We start from the raw sequence: 17,139 nt of genomic DNA on the forward strand, positions 1-17,139 counted from the left end.
ATGGATTGACCTGGTTGCAGCAGTTTCGATGTAATATTCAACAACTTTTTTTGCTGTGTATATGGAAATACCAAAATGATAAGAGACCATTGAAGATTGTAAAGAAAAAGTATATATTAAATTTCAATTGGGATTAATAAGAGATTGAACAAAATGTTCAAATATGGAGATGGGAACATAAAAGTGAAGCTTCAGATAAAGTTTCAAGAAAATGAAAACAAAGGTAAAAAATATATATAGTTAATAATTGCAAACAGTATTTTCTAATATAATTAGTGATGAAAACATTTTAAAGAGATACAAAAAATTTCGACCTGTATGTAATGCATGCAGTAATTGAATGATTCAGCTAATAAAACAAATGTATTCATCAAAAAAGAGTAAAATATTTTGCAGTACGATTTTGAATGGATCGAAGAGCTAAGGATTGACATTACAGCACAAAATATGGGTTAAATTACTGAAAAACAGTTACAAGCAGATTTATAAAATAAAAACATAAAAAAAAACTAACAAGTTGAAAAATAATACTAATGATAATGATTAAAAAAAAAAATACGATGACAAACAAGATCAAAGTGGACAAGAAGATTGTACCTACAAAGCGCTTTGGACTAACTGTGCACTAGAATCTCACAGCGAGATTGAATACAAAACAATTTTGAACGGGAAATACCGTCAAAACACAGAATTAATATACTGTAAATGATCCCAGAGTCGTAAATGATGCTATGGTTGACAATTTATTAAATGCCGTTTTATTTTTTACAGACCGTTACAGATCTGGAGATGAACAATTGGACAATGGCATTCGGAATCCAGAATGCACGAGAATTTATGAATGAGTCTAACTGAAATTTAAGTTTACTTACAGATATCCACCGTTTCCACTCAATTAGCGAAGACGAGCACTTGCAGCAATTTGGCCACTTACAAGACATTAATTGAATTGACTAAATAAAAACATAAACGTATGGCCAGAGGAACCTGGAACCGAGCATAAATGAATCGAATTACAGATACGTGCCGTTTTAAACCTCATTAGGAGAAAGAGAGTACTTGCTGCAATTTCATGACGTAGCCATTCAGATGCTTTGATTAATTGGTGAGTTACAACTACAAACAAAAAGAGATAAACGAAGTCAGAGAAAAAGTAGAGTAATAAAATAAAAATACTAGCAAAACATGATGAAAGATATCAGAATAAGAAGTTTGACACAAAGGAACAAAGTTAAGAGTAAAACAAGAAGTGTAATATCGACAATCAGATAAGAATGCTCAGATAAAGTAATTAATTGTGAATTTGTTTGCTGCAAATAGATAGTATACTGATTATTTATTGTGTAGATGAAAATATAAATTTGAAAAAAATAAGAGCGGCAAGCAACTAACGCAGAATATTATTAATCATATCATGTCAATGATATCAAAATATGTAAGCCAAGTTAAAAAATAATAATAATTATAATTGATTCAAAAGATGAGTAGAAAATAATTTGAATATACCAAAGTTATAGTTTAATGAATGTTTTAGAGTGAAATTGAAAAAAAAAAAATTATCGAAAAGAAAATTATTGGTGATACAGTGAGAAAGGGAAAATCGATTTTGGATATCCTTGGATGTACCAGGTGGCGAATCTAAGAGACCGTCAACAGCGAAGGAAGAGTAACATTCACAATGGCTAGATGACAATCGAAAGACAAATCATGCGGAAGATTGAAGATTGACGGTGTTGGGTAGGATCATCGGAAAAGTATAAGGAACAGGAGGATGGAATCGAGTGGTTTATCGAGGATAACAAAATTGATCAACACATTATACTGTATAGATGAGCAATCTTCGGCATAAGCTCATCACACAGCATCTTAAAAGACAAGCTACTTCAGCAACGGTTTCGCAAACATCATCATAAAACTACAGAACATACAACGTAACGTTTGATATGACATCATTAAACATCAAACTCAAAAATGTCAATGAAGCACAAGCAAGTACACAACTAACGCATGGTATGGCACAAACAATAAATTGACTAGCTGCATATATAAACTCAGATAGAAAACAGTCGTGGATAAAATCCAAAACAAGTTTACATCTTATAACGAAAATCAAAAAAAAGATGTGGAATCATACTAAACCATAGAGAAAGTTGAAGTTCTAAATAGCACTAAAAAGTTTCCAACAGAAACATACATAATGACGAGATGCGATCAGTACAAGACATAGATATGAAAGACGATGAAGAGTAACCTGATTGCGGCAAACAACGAATCATAGATGGCGGGTAATGGCAGATACACCCACACCTGATATTTGATATCAACCAAATGACGAGTCAGGAACAGCTATCAATCGCATGGATGAATGAGCAGAAACGAAGGAGCTTTTACGAAAGGTACAATTGAGGATCACCCTAAGGTTAGGAGAAATATGGCAACAAGAAAGCACGAAATTTTCAAATCGAAGATTACCAACTCAAGCTTATTGATAATAATTTTTGCAAAATGATTCTCAAGCTCAGTAAGTAAGGGGGGATACAACAACCCCAAATTCTAACATCAATCCTTATAGTGAAGTATTCGTAATAATTCTATAGAATGTTAACATTAAATATCAATTGCAACAAGAATGGTATAACTCAACTAAACGCATAATTAACGTAAGTCAGTTAGGCAAATTTTCATATCAGCAAAACGCGTGATAAACTTGTTAACGTAGATGAATGACAAAATTTAACCAAATGACAAAATTTAATTAAAGTATGAACGACTGAATATGTTTATCAATAGTACAAACTAGGGTCTTAAGAAAGGCACAGTAGGAGTAAGAACCATAGTAAGAAGATCCAGTAAAAAAAAATAGCCAATATAGAATAGATACCAGCGCATATCCTTGAGAAGAATCTCTTCGATATTATTCTCAAGCTGGTTAAGTAAGAGGGGATGCAAAGGCCTCAAAATCCATTATCAATCTGAGTAAGAAATTAACCAGTAATAGACCCCCATACGGTAGTAGAAAATACACAACTTAACAGCAGCAGTGACAATGTTGCACATTTCCAGGGTCAGTTGTTTATAAACAGTTGCTACCGCGTCGTCAGCGATGCGCGCTGGCTTAACTAGGTGCTTCGAGAAAGGTCAAAGTAAACATTGGTGAGTAAGCACCCTACATAGCCGTTCCTACCGCGAGGAGCATTAATTCTTGTTAAAAAAACAGACACCGACTTTCCAAGAGAAAAACTATCTGTCTCGCTTTATATGTACATACTGGAGAAAAACTATTGTGTAGAGTTTAAGTAACAAATTCATGTATAAAAGGTTTCGAAGAATAAAGAATCGGGGCAGTTGTTCTGATGAGTTATCCGAGGTTTGCTAGGTGCGGACGAGCACAGTTCCAACCTCAGGATAACTGATTCATCAAAGAGCTTTTTCCATACAGTAGAAATGGAATTGCACTGTCTTTCATTTTACGGAGAAAGAAAGACCACGCGAGTTGTTGCTCTACGTTGGAAACTTCAACACGGGAGTGAAATATGGATGCGCAACGGAGTATGGGCGCTTCACTAGCACCAACAATCAATACGAAACTAACGATTTTAAATTGGCTCACTACTTGACTAGCCTATTGGTCCCATGCAAATCGACTAACGTACCCCATTCTAGTATAAATTCCAGTACTACACTATGTTTGTTTTGATTCACTATGAAAGTTTGACAGATAAAATGAGGGGTTAGTGGATTTTCCTATGATTCGAGGGGTGAATCGATTAGCTTGGGACCGAAGATAGTACCAGAGCTGAGCCAAAAAGTTGAGCACGTTTCTTCGGGACCTTCTGGTCTTAGAGTTACCTCTATGCTAGCACCATCTATCATCCACATTCCCAAGCAATGTTTTGCAACCGGAGCATCCCTCGTGCATGCATTTTTTTCACTAGTTGCTTTTCCTTCGTTCTGTCAAAGCGTCAACGTTGAATAAAAACAAAACAGATGGAAGTCAGTGCTGTCGGTTCTACAAAATTTTCCGAAGATCTATAGAATTGATTGAATTCTGCATTGGATCCGTAGGAAAAATTCTCAGAAGCAAAGACTTTTTTTTAGGGATTTGTTTTTTTGCTTAGTGTGCTTTTCTATTGCTGGAAACAAGTTTTTAAACAAGGTAATACATCACTTATTAGTGCCTTTTCTACCACCGCTCATCACTTCAATGTGTACACAGAAGAAAAAAATAATATGTATCAATCAATGCTATTCATGGTGAAGTATTGAACATCATTAACTGGTAAAAATTGATAGAATATTACAGTCATCAACATAATTTGTTCTCGAATTCTGTGTACATCGTACAACGTAATATTAGGAACGGAATGACTAATGTGCAGCAGTTTTGATGTAATATTCAGCAACTTTTTTTTCTGTATTCGTCAGATGTGGTATGTGTCTCCAGTGGGATGTCTTGACCAATTATCATTTTCAAGAGCTGACATTTACTAACTAGACGTGAAAAAGAACTGGCAGCACTGATAAGTTCGAAATGGGGTGGCTTGTTCAATGCTTCAGTGGCGCCACCATGACAAATGCTAGCACATTCCCAACTAAAAGATTATTTGCGATGAATGTGATTGTGAGTGTTATGTCTGTTTGTCTGTGGTAATAACTTGTTATACATATCGTTTGAAAGCTGAATAAATACCCTTTTGTTTGACGTTTTGATCAACCGTGTATGTTGTTTAATTCTTGAGCTATAATCACTTGAATGCGTCCAAATTTACTTTGAATCGGGCTTTATCACTATCGTCAGCGTTCAACACGATAAACTATGGAAAAACAAATATTTTCGTGATTCCCGTTTTCAAAATGTAGTCCTCCGGACTGCAAATACGCAAGAAGCTGAAAATCGATGTTCACTGACATTTTGTATTTGTGTTTGGACATGGGTTGAAATGGGTATTCGCTGTTTGGAGGTCGCCACTTTGAAGGTTCACCAGTATATTGGATTCCAATATTGATTAACAGCTCCTACTCGTGGCACCAATTCCGTAGATACCCATTTTGCATGGGTTCAGATTCGCAGTTTGGTGGTGGACATCGACTTTCAGATTTTACTTGTCAAGCCCAATTTTTAGATACCCAATCCTTATTCCATTGTTTGAGATGCGTATTCCACCGAACAGCCGCCATCTTGAATACGGATCCATAATCTTGGAATGAAATCCAAAATCCTAATAAAAGATCTTACATCTTGAATTCCAGAATGTTTTAGATTCCAGAAATTACCCTAATTGAGGTTAGTAAAATTGAACTTATTTATAAAATAATGGGTTTATTAAATCACACACCCAACTTTCTCAAAGCGGGACGTATGTTAACTTTCTCACTTGGTCCTGCTTTAAAAAACTGAAAGAGAAGTGATCCCACCATACTGAGTTGTTTGCGGAGTGTGATTTTGTTGCTCTTTGCATAATTTGAGGATGATTTCATCAAGAAAGGTATAAACTGGTATAAGCCATGAAATAGCGATCAAGAGTACGGAATTAACTAGTTTGAATTCAAATGCCTTATACAGGTATACCTCGATATAACGTAACTGCCACTTTTGATTTCCATCGCTGAATTTTAACTAGTGACAGTTACGTTATAACGAGGTATACCTGTAATGTGAGATTTTTTTTAATTTGTCAACTAAGGTAAAACAAAACTCAGTGGGAGGTGCACTTTTGTTTGAAATATCTTTCACTGCTCTGCGAAATGGGTTGTTCTGAAAGCTTTAAGAAATGGACAGTATTATAAAAAAAATACCATTACAGGAAGTGATGGAAATCTGCAAACCACGTTAATTTTAAGACCCGCGAACGCTTTATACAGAGTCAGCCATCAAACGGATCCATCATATTATTGTGAGTAGCTTATCTATTCAGCATTGTGGAACTGATGAAAAATCGAACTTGGAATTGATTTCTCTCCGTTCAAATTCCCATTCACTTGGACGAAGCTTAAACGATTAGTGACACTCTGTTGTGCGCATCATTTGTAGCCGTAGTCCGACCTATACACATGTACATGTTTAGTGTACCTTTATGCATCTAGTTTGCTACCGTTCAGAGATGTTGGCAAAACTTGTGATAACATACATGTGTTATGAACCCGGCGCCCCACCGACCGATAAGAACGTTCACCGACTGATCGGTTATTCGGACGTGTGGTTGCTTTAGTCATTTTCGAACGTTGATACGAACCAGGCGTGACCCCGACCCAGGTTACTATTTCACTGGTGAACCTTGCACGTACTACCTGAAATAATTCTGTGACCCACTTTGTCGGCTCGGTGTACGTTAAAGGACACATTTTTAGTAATTAGATGACCTTGGATAGAGGCTTGAGCTCAGCGTGGAGCGTTTTTGAAACCGGCGACGTCGCATAGAGTGACTTGTTTTTCTCGACTTGCCGGGTTCTCGGTGCCGGAGAAGTCGATCGTGAAAGAGAGTATTCATGACGTAATTTTGAACGCATTGGTCGTCGTTCCAACCTAACCGCCGTCGTTGTGTTGTAGACAGTATAAATAATTTCTCCATCCACGGAGCACGTGCGCTGTGCTGTGTTGGTGGAACTTCGTACGAATACGAATACGAACACGAACAACAAGTCAGTCAGTTAGTCAGTCAGTCAGCAATGTTTACACTCTGCCTGAGCTGGTCTAGTCGGAACGTACATAGAGTGTATTTATTGAATCGCTTATAGCCATAAGGATGTTTTATTGACAAACAATTTTACCGAAATCTATGTTACTTAACCAGATTTGCACCGAAGAAGTGATAATTTGTTACCAATCCAATCGTACAATGATGTCGCTAACCGAGGCAAAGTGATAATCGTGCTGTTTGTTGCTAGTTCTCTATTTTGCGTCCAGTAAATTAGTGCTATTAGTCCATACGGAAAACTGAGTCATGGAGCGAATTCTGCGTGGAGTGATGCGATACCGGTATACCACCAGGGAGCAGATGGTGAAGGAATTTAAGCAAGTTCGAGACAATCCACAGGTCAGTGTGCAACGGTGGCTACCATTTCTAGTAAGGTCAGCGTACTGTTTCAAGGTGTAGCACGGCGAAGGTGTATATAGTAATGTTTGGAAAGCTACTCAGTGTCGTCACTGAGAAAGAGATAGAGAGATGGGCTCGTGGCGAGGAAGACCTGCGCACTTGCTACATGGTGTACGGGAAGGCATGCTAGGGTTACTGATGACATCAATGTTGTGTACAATGTAATTAAAATAGCGTTCTGAACCTGTACTTAGAAATTATTACCGACTTCGGTAATTTTTTACCGAACGTTCAACAGCATTACATTCGGTAAAACTTAGACCCTCATTTCAAAGGCTGTTTAACTAAATTTTATTTCCAAAACACTGTCAGCCACTTGCAGACTTCATCAGTGCCAAGTACTCAACACCACTGTACTTGGCACTGATGAAGTCTGCAAGTAGTAGACGAAATACGCGTATCTGTCAAAAGAAAAGCAATTATAACGGAATTTAAAGGAAATAAACCAACCCACTCAAAGCTCTTCACAAACGGAGTCCGTTAAGAGGTTCGACAAATTTACGACAAAATTTAAATAATCGAGTCCTTAAAAGTAATGAATTAAATGTCTGATTTTTACCGAACAGTTCAACTGTTGAAAGTGTGGTAAAAATTACCGAAGTCGGTAATATTTTTCCAGGTGTGTGGATTTAAAAATTATCATGGAAGGTTCCCCTAGAGGCAAACTTGTCACAAACCGGTTAAGGTACAGATTACACTAGTTTACAGCATTTTTGAACTCGGTAAGGTGATGATCATTTCCAATGCAAAATCCTACGCTGAATTCAATGCCGTGGTCAGAAAAAAATAAAGTAGAGCCATTTTTGAGATATACAAAATTTTTGATTTTTTGTATTTTGGACAAAAGAACGATTACTAAAATGTCAATATCTTTGGAACTAGTGCACCAATTTTAAATCTTTTTTTATGAAAATGAAGCTAAATAAATTTGCTATCGAATATTTTGTCTTAATTAAAAATTTAATTTTGAAGTCATTTAAAAATTTACAGCATTTTTTTTTTATTTTTCCTGCGAATTTTCCATAAAAATCTTGTTTTAATCAACATTTTTAATGGAATGAAAAGATTCAAAAAATCATTCCATAATTTATTCTTAAAGTCCATTCAAAACCGGAGAAAATGAGCCTTTAATGGATGAAATCGGTTGGAAATTGTCGAAGTTATGAGCATTTTTGTAAAATCATGGAAATTGAATGTTCCAAGATTGGCCGTTGTCCCGCTCCTAGGTTCATGCACCACTTCCAGTAAGCCTTTCTGCGGACGTGTACGCATACGGTGCATTTCACTTACACTACCAGCTGTCACGCAAAATTAAATGGGATATTTTCAACAATATAATTTACGCTAGTGTTTGTGAGACCGCTCGGCGAGAACCTACGCAACCAACTCAATTTGACAGCTTTCTTTCTTTAACATTGCTTAACGATGTATACGACAAAACGTGAATTCAAGTGTAAAAATGATCCTCAAAAGTTTTGTTACGCATGTGGCAACTATATATTTACAAAATCGGTCAATTTCACTGCTTCGTTGCAAACTGCATACAGGCTTTATTTTAAAATTGATCCTGGAGACTTTGACGAACCGTGGATTCCAAAAGTATTATGTAGTTCGTGCAAAACGTGCTTGGCTAGGTGGATGTCAGGCGCAAGGTAAAATGATTTTTTTAATAACTTCCATATAAACAATTTATGTACAGCATGGTAGTGCTTTGTTCTATTAACTTGATTAAAACAAGATTTTTATGGAAAATTCACAGGAAAAATAAAAAAAATGCTGTAAATTTTTAAATGACTTCAAAATTAAATTTTTAATTAAGACATAATATTCTAGTGAACGATAGCAAATTTATTTAGCTTCGTTTTCATAAAAAAAAGATTTAAAATTGGTGCTTTAGTTCCAAAGACATTGACATTTTAGTAATCGTACTTTTGTCCAAAATTCAAAAAATCAAAATTTTTGTATATCTCAAAAATGGCTCTACTTTAATTTTTTCTGACCACGGCATTGAATTCAGCGTAGGATTTTGCATTAGAAACGTTCGTCAACCACTAAAGTTCACACTTTCTATGTTTTTTTGTAAACTAGTGTTACTATAAGAATCTAAAGGATCGAAGAAGAATTTTCCAAATCGATATCCAAGCATTAGGGTCCAAACAAGGGTCGAAGAAGAATATTAAAATAGAAATTTATACTTTTTCTCTAAATCAATTTCGATGGCTAAGCAGGATTACCTCAGATAGGGTCCAAAAAAGGATCAAAGAGGAACAAGAGTCGAACAAGGTAGAAATTTAACAGGTAATATTGAGCACTGATGGATGAGCCCGACATAAGAGGTAAAAACCCAACTCGGAGGGCAACTTGACAGCTCCGGTATATTGCCAGCATTGCCAGTGTACCCCGACAATTTGGTGCAGGTGGTTCTGTCAAACTCACAAATTTCAGAAGTGTTATCTTAAAAGGGCGAATGCGGAAATGATTTTTTTTCCTTGATTTGTTTTCCGTCGATCTTGTTTTTCGTGCTGAGCACCAATGCTACCGACGCCAGGAAGGCAGCTCCCACACCTGGACCCTACCTATCGACCCATCAACTCATGAACCGGGGACCAACGGCTTTACTTCCCTTCCGAAGGAAGGCGTGATCAGAGATGTTATGCCTCAGAACATCCCGGCGGCGCTGACTGGGATTGAACCCAGACCTGCTGGGGTGAGAGATAATCACGCTTACCACTACACCACCGGTGCCACTGAAAGCGGAAATGATGTACAGTAAACAAAATTAAAGTTTAAAATTCATCTTATTGTCGCGCGCTCACCAAACCGCACACGCGATGTTAGCGACATAGGAACTCCAAAGATGCCAGTTAAAAATTTCGCTTTGATTCTCAGTAGTACGCACAATACAGTATCAGTTTATGAATATTTTGTGTGTGTGTACCGTATATGAGCAGTACAAAACCAAAAGCTTAAACATATGATTTGTAAAAGAAAATAGATGATTGTCATCGAATTAATGGGAACAAATGAGAATTGAACAAGGATACTTTCGGTGTTTTCAACTCTATCGCTATTATCGCCGATGATGAAAAAAGAAAGCATGGTTTTGCCGCGAGTAAGAGTGTACTAATTATACGCAGCTAGTACTGCAAAATGTACAATTTGAGGTACCGACATAAAATAGTACAACATTTTTACAATGATAGTACAACGAGTATTCAACGATTGGCGTCTTGCGGTGAAACTGTTCCAAGCTTTCGCTACCTACATTTCGAAGTGAGAACTACTAGAAGGAGGATAGTTTCCAAATTCTCTAAGTAAAACAGATGATTTTGGGGCAAATCGGTCCATAAAGAAAAACTAATAATTTCCCGTGGAGACTTCCCAACAAACATTGAATGTTGAATAAGAGCTTATTCAGGCAAAAATAAGCTTCTTCAGCTTAAAAATAGCTTATTCAGCTGTTGATCAACTCAAATTGTATGTTGGGTTTTGCTTGAATCGTGTAAGAAAACGTGTTTGAAAACTAACTGTTATTATTTCGGTATGGATCGGAGATGTTTTCATGGTAAATTATGCATAACAAGTTTGCACCCACAGGAAGAGCGCAGCTGCATTTATCGGAAAATGGTGAATATGTGTGATTTCCACTAAGATGAAAGTGGAAATTAAGTGAATTTACTTAGGAAAGGTTGTAATGGAGAATTGACTGTATAGGACGCCAATATTCAATAAATGTTCATTTTGGCCTTTTTTAGGCAAACATATTGATACTAACAATTTTCGACGGAAATCGCAACGGAACTTGCTTTACTCAACACGCACCATACTATAAAATGGCGCTAGATGGTTTTGAGTAATTGAGCAATTTACATCTGTTTACGATGCAGCATTGATGGAGCCGTGAAATGAAATGAATATATGTTATAAAAGTTCATCTGGAAAAGTCAAAGATTCACATCAGTATTATCGTAAAAACGTTTTCTTCTTCAATTCGAATGTTATATTGGAAGGATTTTATGAAGGCTTGATGAACATAATGATTTAATGCTAATTTTCACTAATTTTATATGCAGTCTGTCAACATTATCATCATTATGCAGTGGCGACATCTGCGTTGAGCTTTTACGGCAATCTCCCAATAGTACAACGGTGTACTATGTACGTATGTGAATTTAAGCTAAATATATGATATATTGTTCAATTTGTCTAAATTTTAAATATCTTGCTACAACGGATCTGCGACCATTACTTATGTGCAAAAATCATCAGAGCTCAATTTCAGCTAATATTCTAGAAAATTCTGATTAACAATCACTTCACTTATAAGATCACTACATTTTCAGCGTTCTTCATGGTATTTGTATTGTCATTGTCACTATGCCCATAACTGTGTAACTAAATAATAGAGCATACACATTTATGGACTCATCTGCTTTCTGAGGCTTCGAGTTTGGTGAGGAATAACGTTAATGATACGGACGGATGTAACAAAAGATAATCACTTTAATTCATTAATTTTAGAAGCTCACTATAATTTTTTTTTGCGAGACCGTTATTTAATTTATCAAGATATTGCGATGATTGTTTGCTGCATCCTGCATACATGCTCATTAGGATTCTATTTTCAAGCCGTTCGTAATATCTTCCAACGTTGAAATATTTGTGGTGATTATTGAGTATTTTCAATTTAATTTCCGAAGTCTTCGCTAATAATAAATTACCATAAACGAACGATAACCCAAATGATTGAACTATTCCACACATAGTTTGGATGATACCCCGAACACGTCGTTAAGCAAATTAACCATAACATTTTTATTAGGGTTGCATGTCAGAAGAATACACAAGAACACAAGAACACAATAATAGAGAAACACGGGAAAGTAAACTTTTGTTTATTCATATGGCAAGCTTTTATCGCACCACTATGAATAAAACAAGAAATCTGTAGGCTGATTATATTCAAGAGGAAAATAAAATAGAAGACAGCAAAGTATTTTTCTTGTCATTTGATTATATAAGAAAATGAACCTCCATCAATCGGTTTCAGTTTGTTTGGAATATTTCATTTCGCCAATAATAAATTTGCTCTTATCATATAGCATTCTTGCTTGTTGTTTGACATCCACACATGGAGAAACAAAAAGTTGGATTTCCATAGAGAAACTCCATTGCGGCGGTGAAGGACAATCCCTTTGTTTATGTTGTGTGGCGACATCTACTATTTGCAAGTGGGTACGTGAAACTAAGGTTATCTGTCACCTTGCCGGGGACTTGTAAAATACCAATGAATAATACCAAAAAAATGTTCCCTTAATATCATTTCAAAATGCCAAAACGATGCCACACAGGTTTTTTTTTTTTTTGTATCAACATAACAAGTTTTGTTATTTCGATGGTATTTTGCATGCAATTTTTTGGTATATTCTTTGGTATTTTACCTCTTATGTCAGGCTGATGAATACCAAATTTTAGTATCAGGAGCAACATTCCACTCCTGCTCGGTGTGCGTCGTTCTACAATATTATAAATAAAATGAATGCTGGTATAGTCGAAAGCGTAGACCGAACACTACATAAAAATAGGAGATGCAACTAACATTCAAAGTAATACATTTATGGTTTGCGTGTCCGGTAGAAGTTTTATGGAACTTACTGTAGAAGACGGAAGAAACTTCCTGGAGACGCTGGAAGAAACTCCCTAAGGCGGAAAAAAATTCTGAAGAAATTTGGAAGCTTACGGAACAGTCGAGAGAAACTTTAAGGAGAAGTTGGGCATCAATTCCGGAAGAAGATATTCCATCCCTAAATGCACTTCGGAATATACCACAATCCCTCAGAAATCCTTGAAAGATCTTTCAATTTTCCTGAAGTTAATAGGGCTGCTTTGAAATCGGAGCTTCCCTGATTATAATGAAACTATCGGAAAATCTCTTATCTCTTTGAAGGTCTCTGTAGTTCCTTGAAAATTTCGGAACTTGTTTAGTATCTTGAAATCAATGTCAGCATCAGCATTGAAGATACATGATGTTCTCATTTGTTTTAAATTTTTTAAGTTCTCGAAACTTCAATTTTGCACGGATTTTCCCTTAAAATGTTTTAAAGGTATCAGTACACGAGACAAATATTTGTCTTAATTTGACAGATACATTAAATGTATCTGCCAAATTAAGACAAATATTTGTCTCGTGTACTAATACCTTAACAGTTTTTTTTTTAAGTTCATGTAACTTCCATGCATTTTCAAAATTTTTACGAACGTCTCGGAACTTTGCTGAAGTTTTCGGAAATTCCCAGCAGGGCCACCCTCAATCAACCTGGTCTATACAAGGTGTGGAATTGTAGGCCTGAATGTATTGGTGCACTTCGTTTTTTACTCGGCTTTCATTCCGCTTCGCACGATTCGTTTCTCCCTTGTAGTGACGTAATAGCGTTTGTTTCGGTCGACGCTTGCATAGAAAAATTAATATGGATTATGAATTTATGTATTTACCAAAATTTATGAATGGTCTGCCACTAAATGTTGAGATAATTTATTGATTATCGAATAATCACACTGTATACTATGAAAAAGCAGTCTGTTTGTGAGTTTTTACCTGTTTTCAAGTAAGGAGTTATCATAAAATAAAAATTGCCAGCTGATATTTCGCGGCGACTTTACAAAAGAATACAACCAAGCAAAATCATCATGCAAAAATAGCTAGGATTTGTTTTACTTCTTATTTCGAAAATTTCCTTTCGAGTGTTATGGCGTCGTCACCATCGTCTCCCGCAAAGTTTACATTTTTCCTCTACCAACGCATACGTCAGTGCTAGATCTCCACACCTTGTATAGACCAGGTTGACCCTCAATGGATTTGTTTGCGTTTCGTTGACGTAAGTTTGACAGATAACTGTCTAAACCACGCAAACGCAACGTGTCCATTGTGGGTGCACAGTTCGAAAAAGTAGTGTAAACATCTGTTCAATATGATGCACATAACAGGAGCGTCACATCTCATCTATGTTTACATTATAAATCATCTGAAGCCCATATTTGTGAACAACATTGCTTACAAGTTGCTCGTTTGCGTGGAATGAAATGGAAGTTTACGTGAATGAATGTTTACATCACCATTATAATTCAGATTTTTTTTTGCTGTGTTGCCCTTGAATTTCTCGGAACTCCTTTAAAGTTACACCAAATTAATTTAACTGTCCTGATGTCTCTCTATTCTGCTGAAACAAATGGAACTGTCCAGAGAACTAATACATTTCCCTGAAGTTCTTTGGATTTGTGAATTTTCTGATTTTTTTCCGATGTTTCCTTTACTGGGGTTCTCTGGACTTTCCTGAAATTTCCGGGTTCTCTTCCTCTTAATAAACTTAGTGAAACTGTCTTTAAGGTGATACTCTAAGGAAACCTTCGCGTGAAACTTCAAAGGCACAAATGTCAGCTTCCACAAAACATACAAATTTGAAAATGCTACTCCCTGTTTGTAGTAGCACAGCAAACAAGGAGTAGCAATTTCAAATTTGTATGTTTTGTGGAAGCTGACATTTGTGCCTATAAAGTTTCATGCTAAGGCTTCCTTAGAGTATCACCTTAATTTATCGGAACCTACCCTACCCTGTGAACTTACCTAACTTACCCGGAAGTTTCAGAACTTCTTAAAAGTTCCTGCAGTTTTCCTGAAGTTAATGGAACCGCAATCAAACTCTGGAGCATCCCCAAACTTCCGGGGAAGTTGTAATAAATCCAAACTTCCCCCGGAAGTTCTCCAAACTTCCCCCGGAATATCTCCAAACTTCCCTTGGAAGTTATCCAAACTTGACTGGAAGCTTTCCAAACTTCCCCTGGAAGCTATCTAAACTTCCCGTGGAAGCTTTCCAAACTTCCCCTGCAAGTTTTCCAAACTTTCCCTGGAAGCTTTCCAAACTTCCCATAGAATCTTTCAAAACTTCCCATTGGAAGCTTTCCAAACATCCCCTGAAAGTTTTCCAAACTTCCCCTGGAAGCTTTCCAAATTTCCCCTGGAAGCTTTCAAAACTTACCCTGGAACCTATCCAAACTTACCCTGGAACGTATCCAAACTTCCCCTGGAAGCTTTCCAAACTTTCCATGGAAGCTTTTCAAACTTCCACTGGAAGCTTTCCAAACTTCCCCTCGAACCTATCCAAACTTATCCTGGAACCTATCCAAACTTCCCCTGGAAGCTTTCCAAACTTCCACTGGAAGCTTTCCAAACTTCCCCTGGAATCTTTCCAAACTTCCCCTGGAAGCTTTTCAAACTTCCTCTGGAAGTTGTCCAAACTTTCCCTGGAAGATCAACAATCTTCAAAGAGATGATCTGCAAGGATTAGAATAACCAAATATCTTGATTACACCATCGAAAACATTTGAAAGATCCCGTCCGACTCGTCTTATAGACAGCAATTTAAAGTTCTATATAAAATAACAACTCTCATTCTGTTCCTTCCTCCCACCAGCCCAAAGCGGTATTCTTCACCTGCATGGACAGCCGGATGATTCCGACCCGGTACACGGATACCCACGTGGGAGACATGTTCGTGATACGAAACGCCGGCAATCTGGTGCCACATGCAGAGCACTTCCAGGACGAGTACTTTAGCTGTGAACCGGCCGGCCTGGAGCTGGGATGTGTCGTTAACAACATCAAGCACATCATCGTGTGTGGTCACAGCGATTGCAAAGCGATGAACCTGCTCTATCAGCTGAGGGATCCGGAGTTTGCATCCAGGGTAAGTTCTCTTTCCAATCAAACATCTACCCAAGGTAACAACCTCTCTGTTCCTTCCAGAAAAACCGTCGAATATCGCCGCTGAGGGCGTGGCTTTGCGAGCACGCCAACACCAGTTTGGAAAAGTTTCAGAACCTGAAGCAGATCGGACTGGATAAACCGTTGATATTCTCGTCGGAAACGCCGCTGCGCAAGTTTGTCGCCTACATCGACCCGGAAAATCAGTTCGCACTGGAGGACAAGCTGTCGCAGGTGAACACGCTGCAGCAGATAGAGAATGTGGCGTCATACGGGTTTCTGAAGAAACGGCTCGAATCGCACGATCTGCACATCCACGCACTGTGGTTCGACATCTACACGGGTGACATTTACTACTTTAGTCGTAACTCGAAACGGTTCATTCCGGTGGAGGAGAGCACCATCGACCGATTGTTGGATGAAGTTCGGCGGTACTACTCCTGAGGGTAGTGGGCTAGTGCCAATGTGTACGTGCACATCAAATTATGTATTTTCGTGATTTTAGATAGCTATTGATTACTCTGTATCTGGAAAAATACAGAGATTCCTGTATGCCAGATAGGATAGAGAACGGCTTATGAAGTGGGGGGAGACAAGGGCCATTTGGTATAACAGTATGAAAGAACAGCTCATATTGAAAAGAAGGGAAAATACCCATTAAATAATTATGTTCCCTTCTTTCTATTATGGGCTGTTCTTTCTTATTCCGATGATGTACAGCCCAAATGGTAAAATATCTATTACATAAGTAAAGTTGTCCACATGTATGCCAAATGGTCAAATGGAGATGAGCCAAATCGAGTTCAAAAAGTTATTATTTACCCCCTGCTTGGAATAGCACCTCCCCCTGCTAAAGCCGTCCCCTATCCTATGTGATTGGAGCAATTAGAAGTGCTTGTGCGGTGCCTTGAATATATTTAGAGCTTTACATGTTATTGTATTTTCATCTTTGTTAAGTAAAAACTTATTCATAGGACGAACGACGATTAACACAAAACAATGGAATCATTCAACTTTTTTGTACTTTTACAACATATTTTTTATGTAATAAATTGTTTTGCAACCATGCTGAGCATGTATTCAATAGAGTCAATATCAAGAGATTCCCTTAAGCCAGATTTCTTTGAGAGCATCGCCGTAGATAAGAGGTACTCAATACGATTATGTCGATGCTTTGGGGGATCAGAAAAAGGTTTTTACAATATTAAAACGATGAAACCTCGCGTAACATTTGAAATGGGCCCATGATCAAAATGTGAATAAATCGTTATTTGATACCTATAGCAT

The 17,139-nt window shown here is 37.2% G+C and overlaps 1 protein-coding gene across 1 annotated transcript; it reads left to right on the plus strand.

Moving 5' to 3' along the window:
• Window positions 1-6,580: 6,580 nt before the first annotated feature.
• On the plus strand, window positions 6,581-16,914 carry CAHbeta (carbonic anhydrase beta). The gene is made up of 3 exons (XM_065237130.1): window positions 6,581-7,034; window positions 15,563-15,835; window positions 15,895-16,914. Exons 1-3 carry the CDS (start codon window positions 6,942-6,944, stop codon window positions 16,294-16,296), a joined length of 768 nt encoding a protein of 255 aa, XP_065093202.1. The 5' UTR covers window positions 6,581-6,941; the 3' UTR covers window positions 16,297-16,914.
• Window positions 16,915-17,139: the final 225 nt, after the last annotated feature.

The sequence above is a fragment of the Ochlerotatus camptorhynchus genome, unplaced genomic scaffold, assembly GCF_037179485.1.
Source record: "Ochlerotatus camptorhynchus isolate MF236.1 unplaced genomic scaffold, CSIRO-AGI_Acam_v1.1 ptg000592l, whole genome shotgun sequence".
In the NCBI taxonomy this organism is placed as follows: Eukaryota; Metazoa; Arthropoda; class Insecta; order Diptera; family Culicidae; genus Ochlerotatus; species Ochlerotatus camptorhynchus.